This window comes from Dasypus novemcinctus, chromosome 11 (genome assembly GCF_030445035.2).
Source record: "Dasypus novemcinctus isolate mDasNov1 chromosome 11, mDasNov1.1.hap2, whole genome shotgun sequence".
Classification (NCBI taxonomy): Eukaryota; Metazoa; Chordata; class Mammalia; order Cingulata; family Dasypodidae; genus Dasypus; species Dasypus novemcinctus.
In genome coordinates, this window is record NC_080683.1 from 77,018,900 (window position 1) to 77,036,830 (window position 17,931).

Consider the following 17,931-nt stretch of genomic DNA (forward strand, 5'->3'; position numbering starts at 1 on the left):
AGTACCCAGCAGTACTTCTATTAACCTAGGTGATACCTTTCTGGGAACTACAAGAAAGCCCCCACTCTGGGAAAATGTAGTCTCAGGGCACACAGCTCTGTGAGCAGAGCAGGGTCTGGATTTTGGCACCTATCTGTTCCCACTGCCTTGAGATTATTAAAGATTTGTAAACCGCACACCTTTGCATATACATTTTAGCAGTGGCTTATACTTTATGACTTCTCATGTTGATGTTACCTCTCTGGCCCTCAGGCCTATCGTTATTGACCTGAATGAAAATTAGACTCTGTCTATTTAACACTATAGTAGTCACACCAAAGTAGAGAAATTTTATTGGCCAATAGGTAATTTACTTTGGAAAATAGGCTGAATTGTTCTTTTTATTCTCTCCTGTTGAATTATTTGGGTTTTTCTCTTATTGTCCCAAACATAAGGATAACAGTTTTGAATGGTAAGAAGGACATTTGCTTGAAATGAGCAAATATGCTGAGTGGCAAGAGATATTTTTTAAGGCATTGCATAAGAGATATTATTGAATTCCTAGTTTAGTTAAATACATTTTTAAAAAATGCATTGGGGTTTGTATTTCTATATTACTGTTATAATGATACCTCTACTCTTCTTATGAATAACAAAAATTACTATTTTTTCTGCCTTTATGCTTAAAAGTAAAAGGGAAATAGACATTGTGGTGGCTTAGAGTTGTATGTATCCCAGAAAAATATGTTCTTAAACTTAATCTGTTCTTGTGAGTGTTAACTCATGGTAAGTAGAACCTTTTCCTGTGGATACCTCAGTTAAGGTGTGGCCCAACTCAGTCAGGATGAGTTTTAATCTTACTTCTGGAGTCCTTTATAAGTGAAAAAAAAAACTCAAACAGCGGGAGAAAAAGCCACCAGAAGCAAGGAGCTGAACTCAGTGGACGCTGAAAGAGAAAAGAGAGCAGGAGAGGCCACCATGTGCATTGCCATCGACAGAGGACCCAAGGGCAAGGATCACAGGCAGCCAGTCTCACCATGCCAGGCTTCAGGAAGAACGCATCATCTTGATGACACCTTGACTTGGAGTTTCTTCTAGCCTTAAAACCATGAGCTAATAAATTCCCATTGTTTACATTGACTCATTGCATGCTATTTGCTTGAGCATCCAAGGAAACTAAAATAGATTTAGTTTTAGGAGAGTGGGGATGCTGCTATTGAAAATATTTTAAAAAAATGTGGAAATGGCTTTGGAATTGGATAACAGGTAGAGGTTGGAAGAATTCTGGAGAGCTTGATAGGAAAAAAGCCTAGATTGCATTGAAGAGAATGTTGGTAGAAATATCGATGTTAAAAGTATCTTTTATGGACACCTTAGATGGAAATGATGAATATGTTATTGCAAACTGGAGGAAAGGTGACCCTTGTTTTAAAGTGGCAGAGAACTTTACAAAATTGAGTTCCTATGCCAGATAGAAGGCAGAACTTGGAAGGTATGAACTTGGATATTTAGCTGAAAGAGATTTCCAAGCTAAGTGTGGAAAATGCATCCTGGTTTCTCCTTAGAGTTTGTAGCAAAATGTGGGACAAAAGGGATAAGCTGAAAACTGAACTTTTGGGTGCAAAGAAACCAGACATTGATGGTTTTTAAGATTCCAAGCTGATCCAGATAGTATACTCTGAGACTAGGACCAGAAGCTGCTGTATCAAGTACTTCCCTAAGTTTCCACAAAGCAAGTCCCAGAATAGAGCCCTGTGTGAGGGTTTAATTGAACATGGAACCAGTTATTCATTTCAGAGGAATTCAGGATTGGAAATAACAGTTGTCCAGAAAGGATCTGTGGAAAGTACTTTTGTTTGATGTATTGACCCCTGTAAACTACATGCAAAGGCAACAAGTTTTATGCAAAATTTGTATGAGCAGATATCTTGTTAGTCTGGACTGAAAGAGTCAGAGAAGGGACAGAATGACTTCAAGGGCAGAATCATAGAATTTGGGGTTTGGACCAAAGACAAATTCTCAGGCCAAGAGAGCATGCCCACCCATGTTTGTGGAAAGGGCAGGCCTTCCACTCCATTGTTCAGGAAGATGCTGCCACCCCAGAGCTCAGAGAGGTGGGGCCTGTGTGCTGGGATGTGGAGAGAGACTGACCACAATCTCTAAGCTGGGGCAGAGCATGACCATTGAACAAGCACTCAGAAGGGGTAGGTCTGTGACTACATCAGACCTGAAGGACAAAACAAAGACCCATAAATGACTCTCAGACCTAATCTAATGTAGTTTGCCTGGAGGGGTTTCAGAATTTTTTGGGACCCATGATCCCTGTTTTCCCTTATAATTAATTTCTATGGAATGAAATTGTCTATCCTATTTCTGTCCCTTCATTGTATATTGCAAGCAGGTAACTTTTGCTCTAGGTTTCACAGGTCCACAGAAAAGGACCCAGGGCAGATCACACCAGTAACTTCTTCTGATGAGACTTTGTAATTAACACTGTTATTGAAATGATTTAAGAGTTTGGGGATGTTATGATGGAATGATTGTATTTGCATATAGAAAGAATATGTCTTTTTTTGGTTCAGAGGATAGATTGTAATGGTTTGGAGCTATATGTACCCCAGAAAAACATGTTCTTAAACTAAATTCATTCCTGTGGGTATGAACTGACTGGAAGAAAGACTCAGTCAGAATGGGTCTTAATCCTATTACTGGAGTCCTTTATAAATGGAATGAAATTCAGACAGAGGGAGAGAGAGCCACCAGAAGCAAGAAGATGAAATTCACTGGAAACTGGAAGAGAACAAAGAGGCCATGAGAAGCCACCATGCCCATTGTGTGTGATGAAGGACCAAGGATTGCTGGCAGCCAGCTTCAGAATACCAGTCCTCAGGAAGAGAGCCTTACCTTGATGATACCTTGATGTGGACTTTCTTTTAGTTTCAAAACCATGAGTTAATAAATTCCCATTTTTTTAAGCCAATTCATTGCATGGTATTTGCTTGAGCACAAGGGAAATTAAAACAGACATCTTAAGAGATTACTATTCATGAAAATGAATAAATGGATTGCATCCAGCATCCATGTGGAATCTAAGCCCCCTCTTGATATAGATGTGGAGTGGACACAGCCATTTCAAGGTCCACAGGATGGAGGAATAGCATATGGATTAGCGTGGACTTACTGATATTCTATTCATGAACTATTGTGATTAGTAATTGAAGAAAATGTGGCATTGGTGTGGATAAAGTGGCCATGGTGGCTGCTGGGTGTGGGGAATGGGAGGAAGAGATGAGATGTGGAGGTGTTTTCAGGACTTGGAGTTGACCTGGGTAATGCTGCAGGGACAATTATTGGACTTTGTATGTCTTCCCATGGCCCACTGGATGGAATGTGGGAGAGTGTGGGCTATAATGTGGACCACTGACCATGAGGTGCAGCGGTGCTCAGAGATGTATTCACCAAATGCAATGAATGTCTCATGATGATGGAGGAGATTGTTGCTATGGGGGAAGGAGGGAGGTGAAGGCGGTGGGGGTATATGGGGACCTCATATGTTTTGAATGTAATATTAAAAAAATAAAGACGAAAGAAGAAGAAAAAAGCATAAAAAGAAAATGAATAAAATAGTCAAAAAGGGGAATATGATGGAATATTAAGTAAACAAAAGGATTTTAATATTTAATTTGGATTACATTAGGCTGATGGAAAACTTCTTAGCATATGTAGTAGACCACAACAATGCTAACTCATTGCTATTTCTAAAGAAATTTAATTTGTTTACATAAGTTTATTTTAAAGATAAATTAAGAGTCTCCCTTTCCTTTGAGGAAAACAAGTTGGATAACTGGTCAGGGAGTGTTGAAACAAAATTATATTATTGACTACTTCTGGGTTTGGGGATCGGAGAAAATATCTATTGACTCTGCATCACCTTTTCCTCTGTTCTTTATAATGGCCATAGTTATAAGGTGGTACAACGGTGTAGGTGCCTGTAAATTGTTCAGTCTCTGCCTTTAGTGGCATCCTGTGCTTTTATATGTCCCCAAGACGCTCGTGTGTGTCATTCTACGAACTGTAGTTAGTAAGTTAAGTTAAAATGCCCAAATGATGACAGTACATGGCCTAATCTATCAAATGTATTAGTTAAAACTTAAATAATATATTAAATAGAGAGTACATGTGGGGATCTGGAAGATGAAATTGTGTTGTACTCTTTTTTTCCTGAGGCTTAAAAGCTGCACGGTGTGTTTTTCAAAACCCCAAAGATAATTCTGTATGTGTTTTGCCCCCCTGAAGGTTACACAGAATACCATTCAGTGCCTCCCTTAGGCCTGCCTTTACCTGTTACTTTAGCCTGGATCCCCAGGTTTTGCTCTGTCGTTTAGCTTTGTCCACATATTATAGCATGATATCTTTATAATGAGAGAATGAGAGCGATCCATTGCAATAAAAATATATGCTATTAATAAGTTTCTAGACGGCTATCAAGGTGTCATCAAATGTGGTTTATCTTGGTGAATGAAAGTTTGAATGGAAAATTAAGCTCCCACATTGAGTGTAGAAGTGCAGTGCATCATTTTGTTCTTTAATGTCACACTTCACTGGACACACATCACAGAACAGTGAATCATGCTTAAAACAAGCAGCCTTTACTTAACGACAGCAGATAATGCAGCAGAGGTGAATAATAAGTGTTAGTGGTCTTAACTTTCTCTTGCAGTACTCTCTCCCAGGTCCCTGATGAACCATTTACAAAGTACATATGCTATTTTATAGATTGGAACCTGGGATCCAGCCAGTGGCCTCAATATGACAGAAAGTCAAAAGGGAAAGCCAGCCAACATCACAGATTCCTTATCTAATCGTTCCTTGATTGTTACCACCATTTTGGTAAGTATTTATTTTTCCATTATTTCTGGATAAATATAGATGTACATGAAAGTAGATAGAAAAAGACATTATAATTGGAACAGTAATGAACAGACTGTAATATGTTTTACAGTTATTTAGCAATTACTGTGTAACAGATGATTCAATGTTAGTTTAATCATACTTTTATATTGTCAGTATTTGATGATGTAAATTTTATTAATATGTGTGCTGCTTATCTTGATTAATAATATGGCATCATATATTACTGGAAATCTTTACATTTCTTTACAAAATGAGTTGCTATTGAAAGATTTTCAATGTCAAGGTTTGAAAAATATGTGGGCATGCAGCTGTATCAATGTACTTAAGTGAGGAACTGAACATGAGCTTTGCTTCTGCTTTCATTTCCTACAAATATATTTTAGTGGCCATGGCATTTATTTTTCATGATTTTTCCCATTATAATTATGTTTTAACCTTACTTTCAATTTAATTGTTTTTATCATGCAGAATCACTTTTACATTACTAATCTCCCTAATGAAATCAAATAAGTGCTTTTTTAAAACCAGAAGTATTTTCACCAGCAACAGAATTAAATTAATAGTGATAAGCTAGACATTTTTACCCCTCTTGTAATTACGTATTTTAATGAGGTCACACAGTAATGTTCACTTATGCCTACTGTGCCATTTTCAGAAGGGAACTTTAATTTCAGGATAAGAAAGGAGCTCTTATAGCATTCAGTCTCTACTTTCTAGCTACGGAATAAACTAGTTCAATGCCAATTCTTATGTCTCCCCAGATAGTCAGTAAGAACATGAGATTAATGTCCGGAAGAAACCACCACATGTTTTTAGCATTTTTATTATTTGTAATTTGATTTATGGTGACAAGTCATGCCAGGAAGAATTCATATTCTTGTCCTTTTAGTCAAAACAAGAGATCTCAGATCTCTTGTCATGTCAAAATAAAATAGCTTAGGTTTAAGACTCTTGGTCATGAATCAAGGCTGGGTAATCATGATAGGACAGTGATGGAAGTTTATAAGGGTTCTTTTTTAAAAATGCTTTTTCTTAAGTAGAGTAGTAGGTTTACAGAATAATGATGCATAAAATGCAGGATTCCCATACACCACCCCACCACCAACACCTTGCATTGGTGTGGAACATTTATGACAATTGATGACAGCATATTTTTATAAATGTACTATTAATTGAAATCCATGATTTAACTTAGAGATCACTGTTTTTGTAGTGTAGTTCCATGGATTTAAAAAATATATATTCTGTTGCCATATATACGATCTAACATTTTATTTTCCCTTTTATTCACAGATATATATTTCAGTGCTGTTAATTACATTAACAATGTTATGCTACCATCACCACCATCCATTACCAAAACATTTCTATCATTCCAAATTAATTTCCCATTTCCTATCCTCACCCTGTCCCTTGGTAATTTATATCCTAGATTCTGGATCTGTGAGTTTGCTTGTTTTAATTGTTTCAAATCAGTGAAATCATATGATATTTGTCCTTTTGTATCTGGCTTATCTCACTCATCATGATATCTTCAAGGTTGATCCACGTTGTTGTGTGTATCAGGACTTCATTTCATTTTATGCCTGAATAATATTCCATTGTATGTATATACCACATTTTCTTTAACCATTCACCAGTTGATGGACACTAGAATTGCCTCTTTCTTTTGACAATTGTGAATAATGCTGCTGTGAACATCGATGTGCCTGTATCTTTTTGAGTTCCTGCCTTATCTTAATGATTATTGTCCAGTCTATGAACATGGAATTTTCTTCCATTTACTTAGGTCTTCTTTGTTTTGTTTTAGTAATGTTTAGTAGTTTTCTCTGTACAAGTCCTTTAGATTGTTGGTTAGAGACATTCCTAGCTATTGATATCTGAAATATATTTCTTTTAGCTCCTATTATAAGTTATTTTTATTTTTAAACTTTATTTTTAAAGAAGTTTTTGATTACAAAAAAGTTAAAATGAAAATAAAGGGGTTTCCCAAACTCCCCCTACCCTTCCCACACATTCCCCTATTAATAACATCTTACACTAGTGTGGTACATTTTTTAAATTGATGAAAAAACATTGAAGCATTGCTACTAACCATGGGCTATAGTTTTATTATGGCTACACTTTGTACCACAATTTTACAAGTTTTGCCAAAGCATAAAATGACCTGTATCCATCATTGCAATATTATGCAGCACAATATTCCAATGCCCTAACATGTCCTATGTTCTACCTATTCTTCCCTCCCTCTCCCCTCAGAACCTCTGGTGACCACTGTCTTTATATCAATGTTACAAGTTCTTCCACTACTACAATAATAATAAATCTACTTTTGTCCATGGTTGCATTCTACCCTTATGTATGTTCATTCCTCAATCTTGAGGATTTGGGGGATGGTGTTGTCCAGTCTGCTTCAAACTGAGGGGAGACTTTGAACTTCTGGGCAGATGGAAGGAACTATTTTGCTTGCAATTGCAGGTACACTTTGCTTATTGGAACTGGCATTGTCAATCACCATCGTTTTGTTAATTGTCCTGGGTGAGTCCAAAGAACTGGAGAATAGGTGTTGGCTCCAACGCTGCTGAGATTCCAGTCTCAACTGGCATATGAACAGCCAAAGATTTAAGTTTCTAGATGTATATTTAATATGAATAGTGCTAATTATAGGTTCAAATAAAAGGGACAGAAAAATCATGTTGTAGGGAAATTACAAATGATTCTAACTCTGTTACACTGGGGAAATAAGTTTTTATATATTACAAGGTAAGGTGTACCAACAGTGTGCTGATTTCAGGGGGTTGTGTGCCTTGCCTGTAGTGTCCCGGTATCTCTAGAGCAGTCAGTGAGATCTGCCTGAGACATTCATAAGTGTAACCTCTGGAATGACCTTTCAACTCACTTTGAAATCTCTTAGCCATAAAAATTCTTTTGTATTTAATTTTCCCCCTTTTGGTCAAGGTCTTTTTCCAACTGCAGTGCTGGTTGGTGCTGGTAAAAATCCCTTTTGCCAGGGAGGCTAATACCTGGAATCATATCTCATGCCAGAGGGAGGCAGTGAGTTAATTTGCTGTGTTTGGTTTAGAGAGAAGCCATATTTGAGTAATAAGCAGGATTTCAGGAGGTAACTCATAGGCAATTGATATTATTAGGCTAAGTTTCAGCTTACAAGAATAAGGTTCGTAAGTACAAGCATTGATATTGCAGGCTTGGCATATAAGTCTGTTTTCTTTTATTACACACTACCTATTTACTCCTGAGATTCTTGTCACTCAGAGAATGTAACAGTACTCCCCAGGATGGAAATTTAATATTTTGTTGGTTGTTGTGCTCGTCTCCACATACTGAAATATCATCCTACTACCATATGAACACACTTGTATACCATAGCAGCATGCCTCAGGTGCACCCTCCCCCACACATCCCCACACCACTGACGACCTACATTAGAGGCCCTCCCTTGCCATAGTTGCCAAAAGAATACTCCAACAATTGTATTCTCAACCACAGTCCTCTACCTCCCCATAATTTACCTGTTCCTTCCTTCAGTCCACTTCCCAGCTCTGTGGATACCTCAAACTACCCCTGACCAACCATGCTTACACTAACACTCCAGCATCATCAACCATATTCATATTGCTGTACCACCATCACCCCTATCCACTGCCAAATCTCCCCCATTATCATAGATTCTGCCCAGGTTGAGCATCAGCTCACCACTCTCTTCTCCTTTATCTTCCAGACTCTATGTCTGTAGGCCAGCTCAATATCCTTAGCTCATATCAGTGAGATCATGCAATATTTTTCCTTTAGTGAGTGGCTTACCTCACTCAACATAAGGTCTTCAAGATTCATCCATGTTGTCACATGTATCAATACTTCATTTTTTCTTATATCTGGTAATACTCGATCATATTTACATACCACATTTTGTTCATTCATCCGTTGATGGACACTTGGGTTGCTTCCAGCTTTTGGCAGTTGTGAATAATGCCATGAGTGCATATATCAGTTTGTGTCCCTGCTTTCAGTTCTTCTGGTTATATTTCTCACAGTGAGATTGTCAGATCATATGGCAATTCTATACTTAACTTCCTGAGGAACTGCCAAACTGTCCTCCACAGTAGTTGCACCATTATTCATTCCCACCAGCATCAGATGATTGTTCATATTCCTCCACATCCTCTCCAACACTTGTAGTCTTCTGTTTTATTTTTTTTAATAGCAGTCTAGTAGGTGTAAGATGGTATCTCATTGTACTTTTGATTTGCATTTGCCTAGTAGCTGGTGATATTGAGAATCTTTTCATGTGCTTTTTAGCTATTTTTTTCCTATTTGGAAAAGTGACTATTCAAATCAATTGCCCATTTTTCAAGTGGGTTGTTTGTCTTTTTGTTTTTGAAATGTAAAATTTCTCTATATATGCTGGATATTAGGCCCTTATCAGATAGGTTGTTCCCAAATATTTTCTCTCATTGAGTAGGCTGCCTTTTCACTTTCTTGACAAACTCCTTTGATGGACAAAAATTTTTAATTTTGAAGAGGTCCCATTTATCTATTTTTTCTTTTTTGCTCATGTTTGGGTATAAAGTTTATGAAACCATTTCCTACTACCAGATCTCATAGAAGCTTTGCTATATTAGCTTCTAGGAGCTTTATGTTCTTGGCTTTTATATTTAGGTCTTTGATCCATCATGAGTTAATTTTTGTTTAGGGTATGAGATAGTGATCCTCTTTCATTTTGGATATTGATACCCAGTTCTCCCAGCACCATTTGTTGAAGAGACTAATCTGTCCATGTTGAGTGGGTTTGATGCCCTTATGGAATATCAGTTGGCCAAATATGTGTGAATCTATATATGAACTCTCAGTTTGGTTCCATTGGTTAGTATGTTTATCCTTGTGCCAATACCATGCAGTTTTGACCACTTTAGCTTTATGATATGCTTTAAACTCACATAACATGATTCTTCCAATTTCATTCCTCCTTTTTTCATTATATTTCTGGCTATTTGAGACTACTTACCCTTCCAAATATATCTGATAATTGGCTTTTCCAACTCAGTAAAAAATGCTGTTGGAAATTTTATTGAGATTGTGTTGAATCTGTAAATCAATTTGGGGAGGATAGACAGCTTAATGATATTGTCTTCCAATCCTTGAACATGGAATATTCTTCCACTTATTTATGTCTTCTTTGATTTCCTTTAGCAATGTTGTGTACTTTTCTATGTACAAGTCCTTTATATCCTTAGTTAAATTTATTCTTAGATATTTGATTCCTTTAGTTGCTGTTGTAGGAGTTTTTTTTTCTTGATTTCCTCCTCAGATTGCTCATTATTATTGTACAGAAACACTGCTGACTTTTACCAGTGACTCTCATATCCTGCCACTTTTCTGAAATAATTTATCAGCTTTAGAAGCTTTGTTGTAGATTTTTTGGGACTTTCTATGCATAGGATCATATCATCTGCAAATAGTGAAAGGTTTATTTCTTCCTTTCCAATTTGGATGCTTTTAATTTTTAACTTTCATTCTTTGCCCGAGTGCTCAAGGAAGTGCTTCTATACAATGTTAAGTAAGAGTGGTGACAGTGAGCATCCTTGTCTTCTTCCAGGTCTTAAAGGGAAAGCCTTTAGCCTTTCACCATCCAGTATGAGTTTTTCATATGTGCCGTTGGTCATGTTGAAGAACTTTCCTTCTAATCCTATCTTTTGAAGTGTTTTTATCAAAATAAAGGATGTTGTATTTTGTCAAATGTCTTTTCTGTGTTGTTAGAGATGATCATGTGATTTTTTTTCTTCAATCTGTTTATGTTGTATTATATGAATTGATTATTTTTACATGAACCATCTTTGCATACTTGGGGTGAAATCCACTTGATCATGGTGCACAATTTGACTGATGTTCGATTTGATTAGCAAGTATTTTATTGAGGAATTTTGTATCTAAGTTCATTAGATAAAATGGTCTGTAGTTTTCTTTTTCTGTATTTCCTTTATGGCTTTGGTATTAGGGTGATATTGACAACATAGAAAGAATTAGGTAATATTCCCCCCTTTTCTTTTTTCTTTCTTTCTTTTTTTTTGGGGGGGGAGGGGTGGGGAAGAGTTTGAGCAGGATTGGTATTAATTCTTTCTGGAATGATTGCTAGAATTCACCTGTGAAGGCATCTGTTCCTTGGCTTTTCGTCCTTAGGAAATTTTTGATGACTAGGTCAATTTTGCTACTTATGATTGGCATGTTGATGTCTTCTATTTCTTCTTTTACCAATGTAAGGTTTTTTCTGCTTCTAGAAATTTTTATATTTCATCTAAATTGTCCATTTTGTTGGCATACAATTTTTCAAAGTAACTTCCTACAATAATCTTTATTTCTGTGGGGTCAGTGGTGATATACGCTCTCTCATTTTTCAATTTTACTTATTTGCATATTCCCTATTTTTTCTTTGTTAGTCTAGCTAAGGGTTTGTCAATTTTATTAACCTTCTCAAAGAAGCAGACTTTGGTTTTGTTAAATCTTTTAATTTTTAAAAAATTCTCAATGTCATTTAATTCTGTTCTAATCTTTATTTCCTTCCTTCCACTTGCTTTGGGATTAGTTTGTTGTTCTTTTCTAGTTCCTCCAGGTGTGCAGTTAGTTCTTTGACTTTAGCTCTTTCTTCTTTTTTATATGTGGGCACTAGGGCTATAAATTTCTCCTCAGCACTGAGTTACCTGCATCCCATAAATTTTGGTATATTATATTCTCATTTTTGATTTGCTTCAAGGTAGTTACTGATTTCTTTTGCAATTTCTTCCTTGACCCACAGATTGTTTAAGAATGTGTTGTTTAACTTACATATATTTGTGCCTAATACAGTTCCCTGTCCTTTATTGATTTCTAGCTTCATTCTGTTATGGTCAGAGAAAGTGCTTTGTGTAACTTCAATCTTTCTAAATTTAGTGAAACTTGTTCTATGACCTATCCTGGAGATGTGGCCTTTTCTGGAGAATAAAGTATATCCTGCTGCTTTTGGGTGTAATGGTCCATATAAGTCCATTAGGCCTGGTTCTTCTAACATTATTTAAGGTGTCTGTTTCTTTATTGAAACTCTGTTGAGATGTAATGCTGATAATGTATTGAAGTTCCCTACTGTGACTGTAGAGATGTCTATTTCTCCTCTTAGGGAGCTCCCTGGTCAGGTGCATAAATACTTATTATTGTTCTTTCTTCTAGGTAGAATACCCCTTTTATTAATATATGGTGTCTTCTTTCTGTCTTACAGCACCGTTACTGTTAAAATATATTTTGTCTGATTCTAGTATAACTATCCCTGCCCTTTTTTGGTTACTGTTTGCATATAAAATTGTTTTCCAATGTTTCACTTCCAACCTGTATGTGTCCTTGTGTCTAAGATGACTTTCTTGTAGACAGCATATAGATGGGTCATATTTCCTTATCCATTCTATCAATCTGTATCTTTTGATTGAAGAGTTTAATCCATTAACATTCAATGTTATCACTGTGAACACAATACTTATGTCAACCATTTTTTCCTTTAGGCTTATATATATATATATATATAAATCCTTTTAGTTACTCTTACCAATTGGAGCAGTTTGATATTATTGATGAATTCCAAAAAGAAATATTGGATTATGTTTGTAAACTGATCTTTTCCTCTGGGCATATGAGATTATATTGTATTCATAGGTTTACTTGATTAAGTAATCAGGTAAATCTCTTGTACCAGTAGGGTATTGAACTTCCACCCTTGGTGGGTGGGGACTCACAGATAAAAGGCATGGCAAAGGACAGGGTTGGGGGTTCTTAATGTTGGAGTTTTGATGTTGGAGTTTGATATTGAAGCTGGAGCCCTTGGAAGCGAGGAACCCTGAACCCAGATAGAAGCAAGACCCAGGAAAGGTGGAACCCAGAAAGCCTGAACCCTCACAGATGTCAGCAGCCATCTTGCTCCAACTCATGAAAATAGACTTTGGTGAGGGAAGTAACTTATGCTTTATGGCCTGGTATCGGTTAGCTCCTACCCCAAATAAATACGCTTTATTAAAACCAACCAATTTCTGGTATTTTTCATCAGCACCCCTTTGACTGACTAACACACCAATAATCTTCCTTTCTACACTCTCCTCCAAATCTCTCTCTCCTGATTTTTCCTTTCAACCCACAGAATTCCCCTTAGTATTTCTTGAAATGCAGGACTCTTGTTGACAAATTTTCATAATTTCTGTTTTTCTGTGAATATTTTTAACTCTCCCTCATTTTCCAATGACAGTTTTGCTGGATACAGAATTCTTGTCTGGCAGGTTTTTCTTTCAGCACTTTAACTCTGTCATACCACTGCCTTCTCACCTCCCTGGTTTCAGATAAGAAATTAGCACATAATCTTATTGAGCTTCCTTTATATGTGATGGATCTTTTTTCTCTTGCTGTTTTCAGAATTCTGTCCTTGTCCTGAGCTTTTGATAATCTGATAATTACGTGTCTCAGTGTAGGTCTGCTAGGATATTTTGTGCTTGGAGTACACTGTGCTTCCTGGACATGTACATCCATTTCCTTCATAAGAGTTGGGAAATTTTTGGCCATTATATCTTCAAACATTCCTACTGCTCCCTTTCCCTTCTCTTCTTTCCTGGGATGCCCATAATGCATGTGTTTGTGCATTTCATGCTGTCATTCAATTCCTTGAGATCCTGTTAAATTTTCTCCTGTTTTTGTCTCTCTGTTCTATCTGTGCAATATCTGATGTCCAGTCCTCGATATTACCAATTTTTCCCCTTTGCCTGTTCAAATCTGCTGTTATGTGCTTCTAGTGTATTTTTAATTTCTTGCATTGTTTCTTTCATCACTGTAAGATCTGTTATTTTTAAAGTATGTTTATAAGTTTTTTTCTGTATGTTCCCCTAGTGTCTTCTTGATATCCTTTATCTTTTCCTTCATTTCACTGAGTTGATTAAGTCTGTTTGTTTGACATGTTTGCTTAGTTATTCCACTTTGTGTGCCTCCTCCTGCTTTTTAGTTCCTTCATTAGACTAGACATGACTTCCTGTTTCTTACTATGGCTTGCAATTTTTTTTGCTGATGTCTAGATATCTGTTTATCTTGATGGACTTATTCAGTTGGTTAGTTTCTCTTTTATTCTAGGTTTTTATTTTTGTTTGGTTTTGTGTTAGGAGTCCTCTTTATCATTGGTTCCACTTATTTTATATCCTTGTAGTTGCCCATGTTCTACAGAAAACATATTTAGATATTAAAAAAAGATGAAAGAAATAAGAGAAAAAAGAAAAAGAAGAAAAGAAAGAAGGAAAATTATTTTAAAAAGAAACAGAAAAAATAAATAATAAGAGTGAAATAGTAAACAAAAATTTAAAAATTAAAAAGCTGAAAAAAAACCGAAACAGTAAAAATAAAAATAAAATAAAATGCCAGATAAGTGAAAAGAGAAGCAAGAAAGATAAAACATGGAAATGCAGAAAGGAAGAAAGAAATTAATAGGGAAAAAACAAAGAAAGAAAAATAAATAAAAAGAGGAAGGAAAGGAAAAAGAAAAAAAGAGGGTAACATAATACGTAAATGATAAAAAGGGAAGAAAAAAGGGAAAGAGTAAAAGACATAATAAAAAGAAGAGAAGAAAGAAAAGATAAACAGGAGAAGAAGGAATGAAAAAAATGGAAGAGGAGAAGAGAAAACAAGCAAAACAAAAGGAAACAATAATCTGGCTCTCCCTCTCAGGCCACCAGGACTGGCTAGGCTCCTCTTCTCAGGCTGCCTGTTTTTGTCAGTCAATCACCTCACAAAGAAAAAAACAAAAACTAAAAAAAAAAAAAATGGCTTCCCTGTCAGGCCACTAGCTACTCACTATTCTACTCCTCTCCAGCTGCTTGCACCTGTCAATCAATTACCCCCAGGCAGCTTCTCAGCCAGTACCTAGAGGGAGAAGAGGAAAGGCAAGGGCAAGGGCAAGGGGGAAGGAGAATAAAAAATGAGTGGGGAAAACAAAACAAAACCTCTGCTTAGGTCCCTCAGCTTTTCCCATGTCTCACCTATCTACCCCAGACCTTGATGACGTATAGGAAATGGTAAGGACTAATACAGAGAAGAACATTAACAAACAAACAAACAAATTGTGATGAGGATGAAAAATAGAGGAAGGGTGTGATGTCTGATTTTACAGGGTTATCCTGAGTTAGACTGGGGATCAGTAATGGAACGAAAGGTCAGAATTGGCTTCAATGTGAAATAAATACTCAGCTGAGACCTAAAGTTTGAGAAGGAATTGGAACGTGAGGAAAAGGGGTAAGGAACATTTTGGGCAAAGATAATGTCATATGTCAGGACCATCCTAAGCAGGAAAGAGCTTGGGAAATTTGCAAAATGGAAAGAAGACCATGGTCACTGGGTCTGGTATGCTGATCTTCTCACGTTCTGTTTTTAATAATTACCATTATGAATATGGTTCATTTAGAAAAAACGATAGCATATATTAATTGCATGCCTATCATGTGCCGGACACTGATGTATGAACTGCCCATGGATTTGTTCATTTAATTATCATAATCTTTTGAGGTAGATACTGTTATTAATACCATTTTACACATGAAAAATTTCACCTGATTGCCTAAATAACTGACTCAGGGTCTCACGGTTAGAAAATGGATTAGCAGGGTTTCAACCAACTTTTAACCAACTTGGGCAACCAGTGGTATAAAACATCAGCTCTAAGTAGCCAACTATGGAAAAGCCCAACAACTGTAGTTTGTGAGCAAAATAGCATTTTGATGGAAAATTATTCACTTAAAGCAATGTTTCTTATCCCAAAATCCTACATATGCTAGGGCACTGTGATGTCCTTACTACAGGTGTATCCCCTGACATCTGATCCTTCTCCTCTGAGAGGCCAGTGTTTAGACACTTTTGCTTAGATGTCTTAAGCTTCTTGTATCCTTCCTTTCCTAATTTAGTACTTATTTTTCATTCAGGCACTTTAAACCATAATCTCAGATTCTCTTGGGACATCAATATAAAATGAGGGATTATCTCATTTTTCCCTCTTTTTATAGAATTGGCATAAAACCTCTTGCTTACAAAGGATTTTTATTCTACTTCAACAACATGTCCTAGACACCATACCTTGTGTGGACAGTCTATAAGATATCATGGAATGAATTCAATGTATAAAGGAGTAAACATTGAACATTTAAACACTATTATTTTTTAGTTTTGAACTAAAGTTTATATCATACAATTTGGAGATTTATGGATCTTCGTCTGTAGGTCTAGTTCTAAAGCTCATGTCTCCTCATGTATTTTCCTTAATATTGTGATCCTTCACCTTAGCTATCTGGGTCTTTGAGTTTCAAGTTCATTTGTTAAAATTCCCTTACTTTTTGATGTTTACCATTACTAATGGTATTAAAATATAAATTTTAGAATCATTTTTTTCACTTATAATAATTTCATTTATTACATAGCAATTGTTAAAATATAACTAACTGTCAAAATATAATAAAAAGAGTAATTCTGAAAGAGGTAGAGGAAGCATTAGATGTGTGTTATATCTATTGCTATGGATTTACTAGTTAGAGAGAATATGAGGAGACTGGATGTTTATTTAATTTCATATAGGGGATACTTATTTTCCCCTTGTGTTCTTTCTTGATTTTTGATAGAGTTTTTCAATTCCTGTCTAAATATGTTGAGTGGTTCCTACTGTGCTTGTGCCTATACAATAATTTATTTTTGTCAATTAAAAGGTTACAAACTTTATCCCAGGTATACAAGGGTGGTTCAACATAAGAAAATCAATTAGTATAATAAACCACATTGACAAATTGAAGAAGAAAAATCACATGATCCTCTCGCTTGATGAAGAAAAGGTATTTGACAAAATAAAGCATGCTTTCTTGATAAAAACACTCCAAAAGAAGGAATAGAAGGAAGCTTTCTGAATATGGTAAAGTGCATGTATGAAAAACCTACAGCTAACATTGTACTTAATGTTGAATGAAAGCTTTCCTGCTAAAATCAGCAACAAGACAAAATTGCCCATTATCACCACTATTATTCAATGTTGTGTTAGATGTTCTAGCTAGAACAATTAGCCTAGGCAAAGAAATAAAAGGCACCCAAACAGGAAAGAAAGAAGTAAAACTTTCACTATTCTCAGTTGATGTGAACCTATACATAAAAAATCCTGAAACATCCACAACAAAGCAACTAAAATTAAGAGACAAGTTCAGCCAAATGGCAGGATACAAGGTTAATACACAAAAATCAATAGCGTTTCTATGCATTACTGATGTGCAGTCTGAGGAGGAAAGCAGAAAAAATAATTCCATTTATAATAGCAACTAAAACAGTCAAATATTTAGGAATAAACTTAAACAAGGATATAAAGGACCTGTATTCAGAAATCTAGAAAACATTGCTAAAAGAAACCAAAGAGGACTTAAATAAATGGAAGGACACTCCATATTCATGGATTGGAAGACTAAGTATTATTAAGATGTCAATTCTACCCAAACTGATTTTCAGATTCAATGCAATCCTAATAAAAACCTCAAGTCTTTTTTGCAGAAATGGAAAAGCCAATAATCAAATTTATTTTGAACGGTAAGGGGCCTGAATAGCCAAAAATGTTTTAAAAAGGAAGAACCAAGAAGGAGGAATCTTACTTTCTGACTTCAAAGCATATTACTTAGCTACAGTGATAAAAACAGTATTGTACTGGCATAAGGACAGACAATTTGACCAGTGGAACTGAATCAAGAACTCAGAAATTGACCTTCAAATCTATTGTCAAGTGACTTTTGACAAGGCTGTTAAGCCCACCCAGCTGGGCCAGAACAGTCTATTCAACAAATGGTTCTGGGAGAACTGGATATCCATATCCAAAAGAAAGAAGACTCCTATCTCACACCTTATACAAAAATTAACTCAAAATGAATCAAGGAATTTATAAAAACAACAACCATAAAACTCCAAGAAGAAAATGTAGGAAAGCATCTTCAAGATCTTGTGGTAGGCCACAGTTTCTCA

The 17,931-nt window shown here is 35.9% G+C and overlaps 1 protein-coding gene across 6 annotated transcripts in view; it reads left to right on the forward strand.

Moving 5' to 3' along the window:
* The window catches only part of GRIK2 (glutamate ionotropic receptor kainate type subunit 2), a 764,129-nt gene that overhangs the window by 446,426 nt on the left and 299,772 nt on the right, over positions 1 to 17,931 (forward strand). For all 6 annotated transcript variants that reach the window (XM_071218609.1, XM_058307194.2, XM_058307193.2 and 3 more), the window contains one exon: positions 4,756 to 4,869. In XM_071218609.1, coding sequence (XP_071074710.1) covers positions 4,756 to 4,869 — 114 coding nt within the window. The remainder of the gene's footprint in view (positions 1 to 4,755; positions 4,870 to 17,931) is intronic.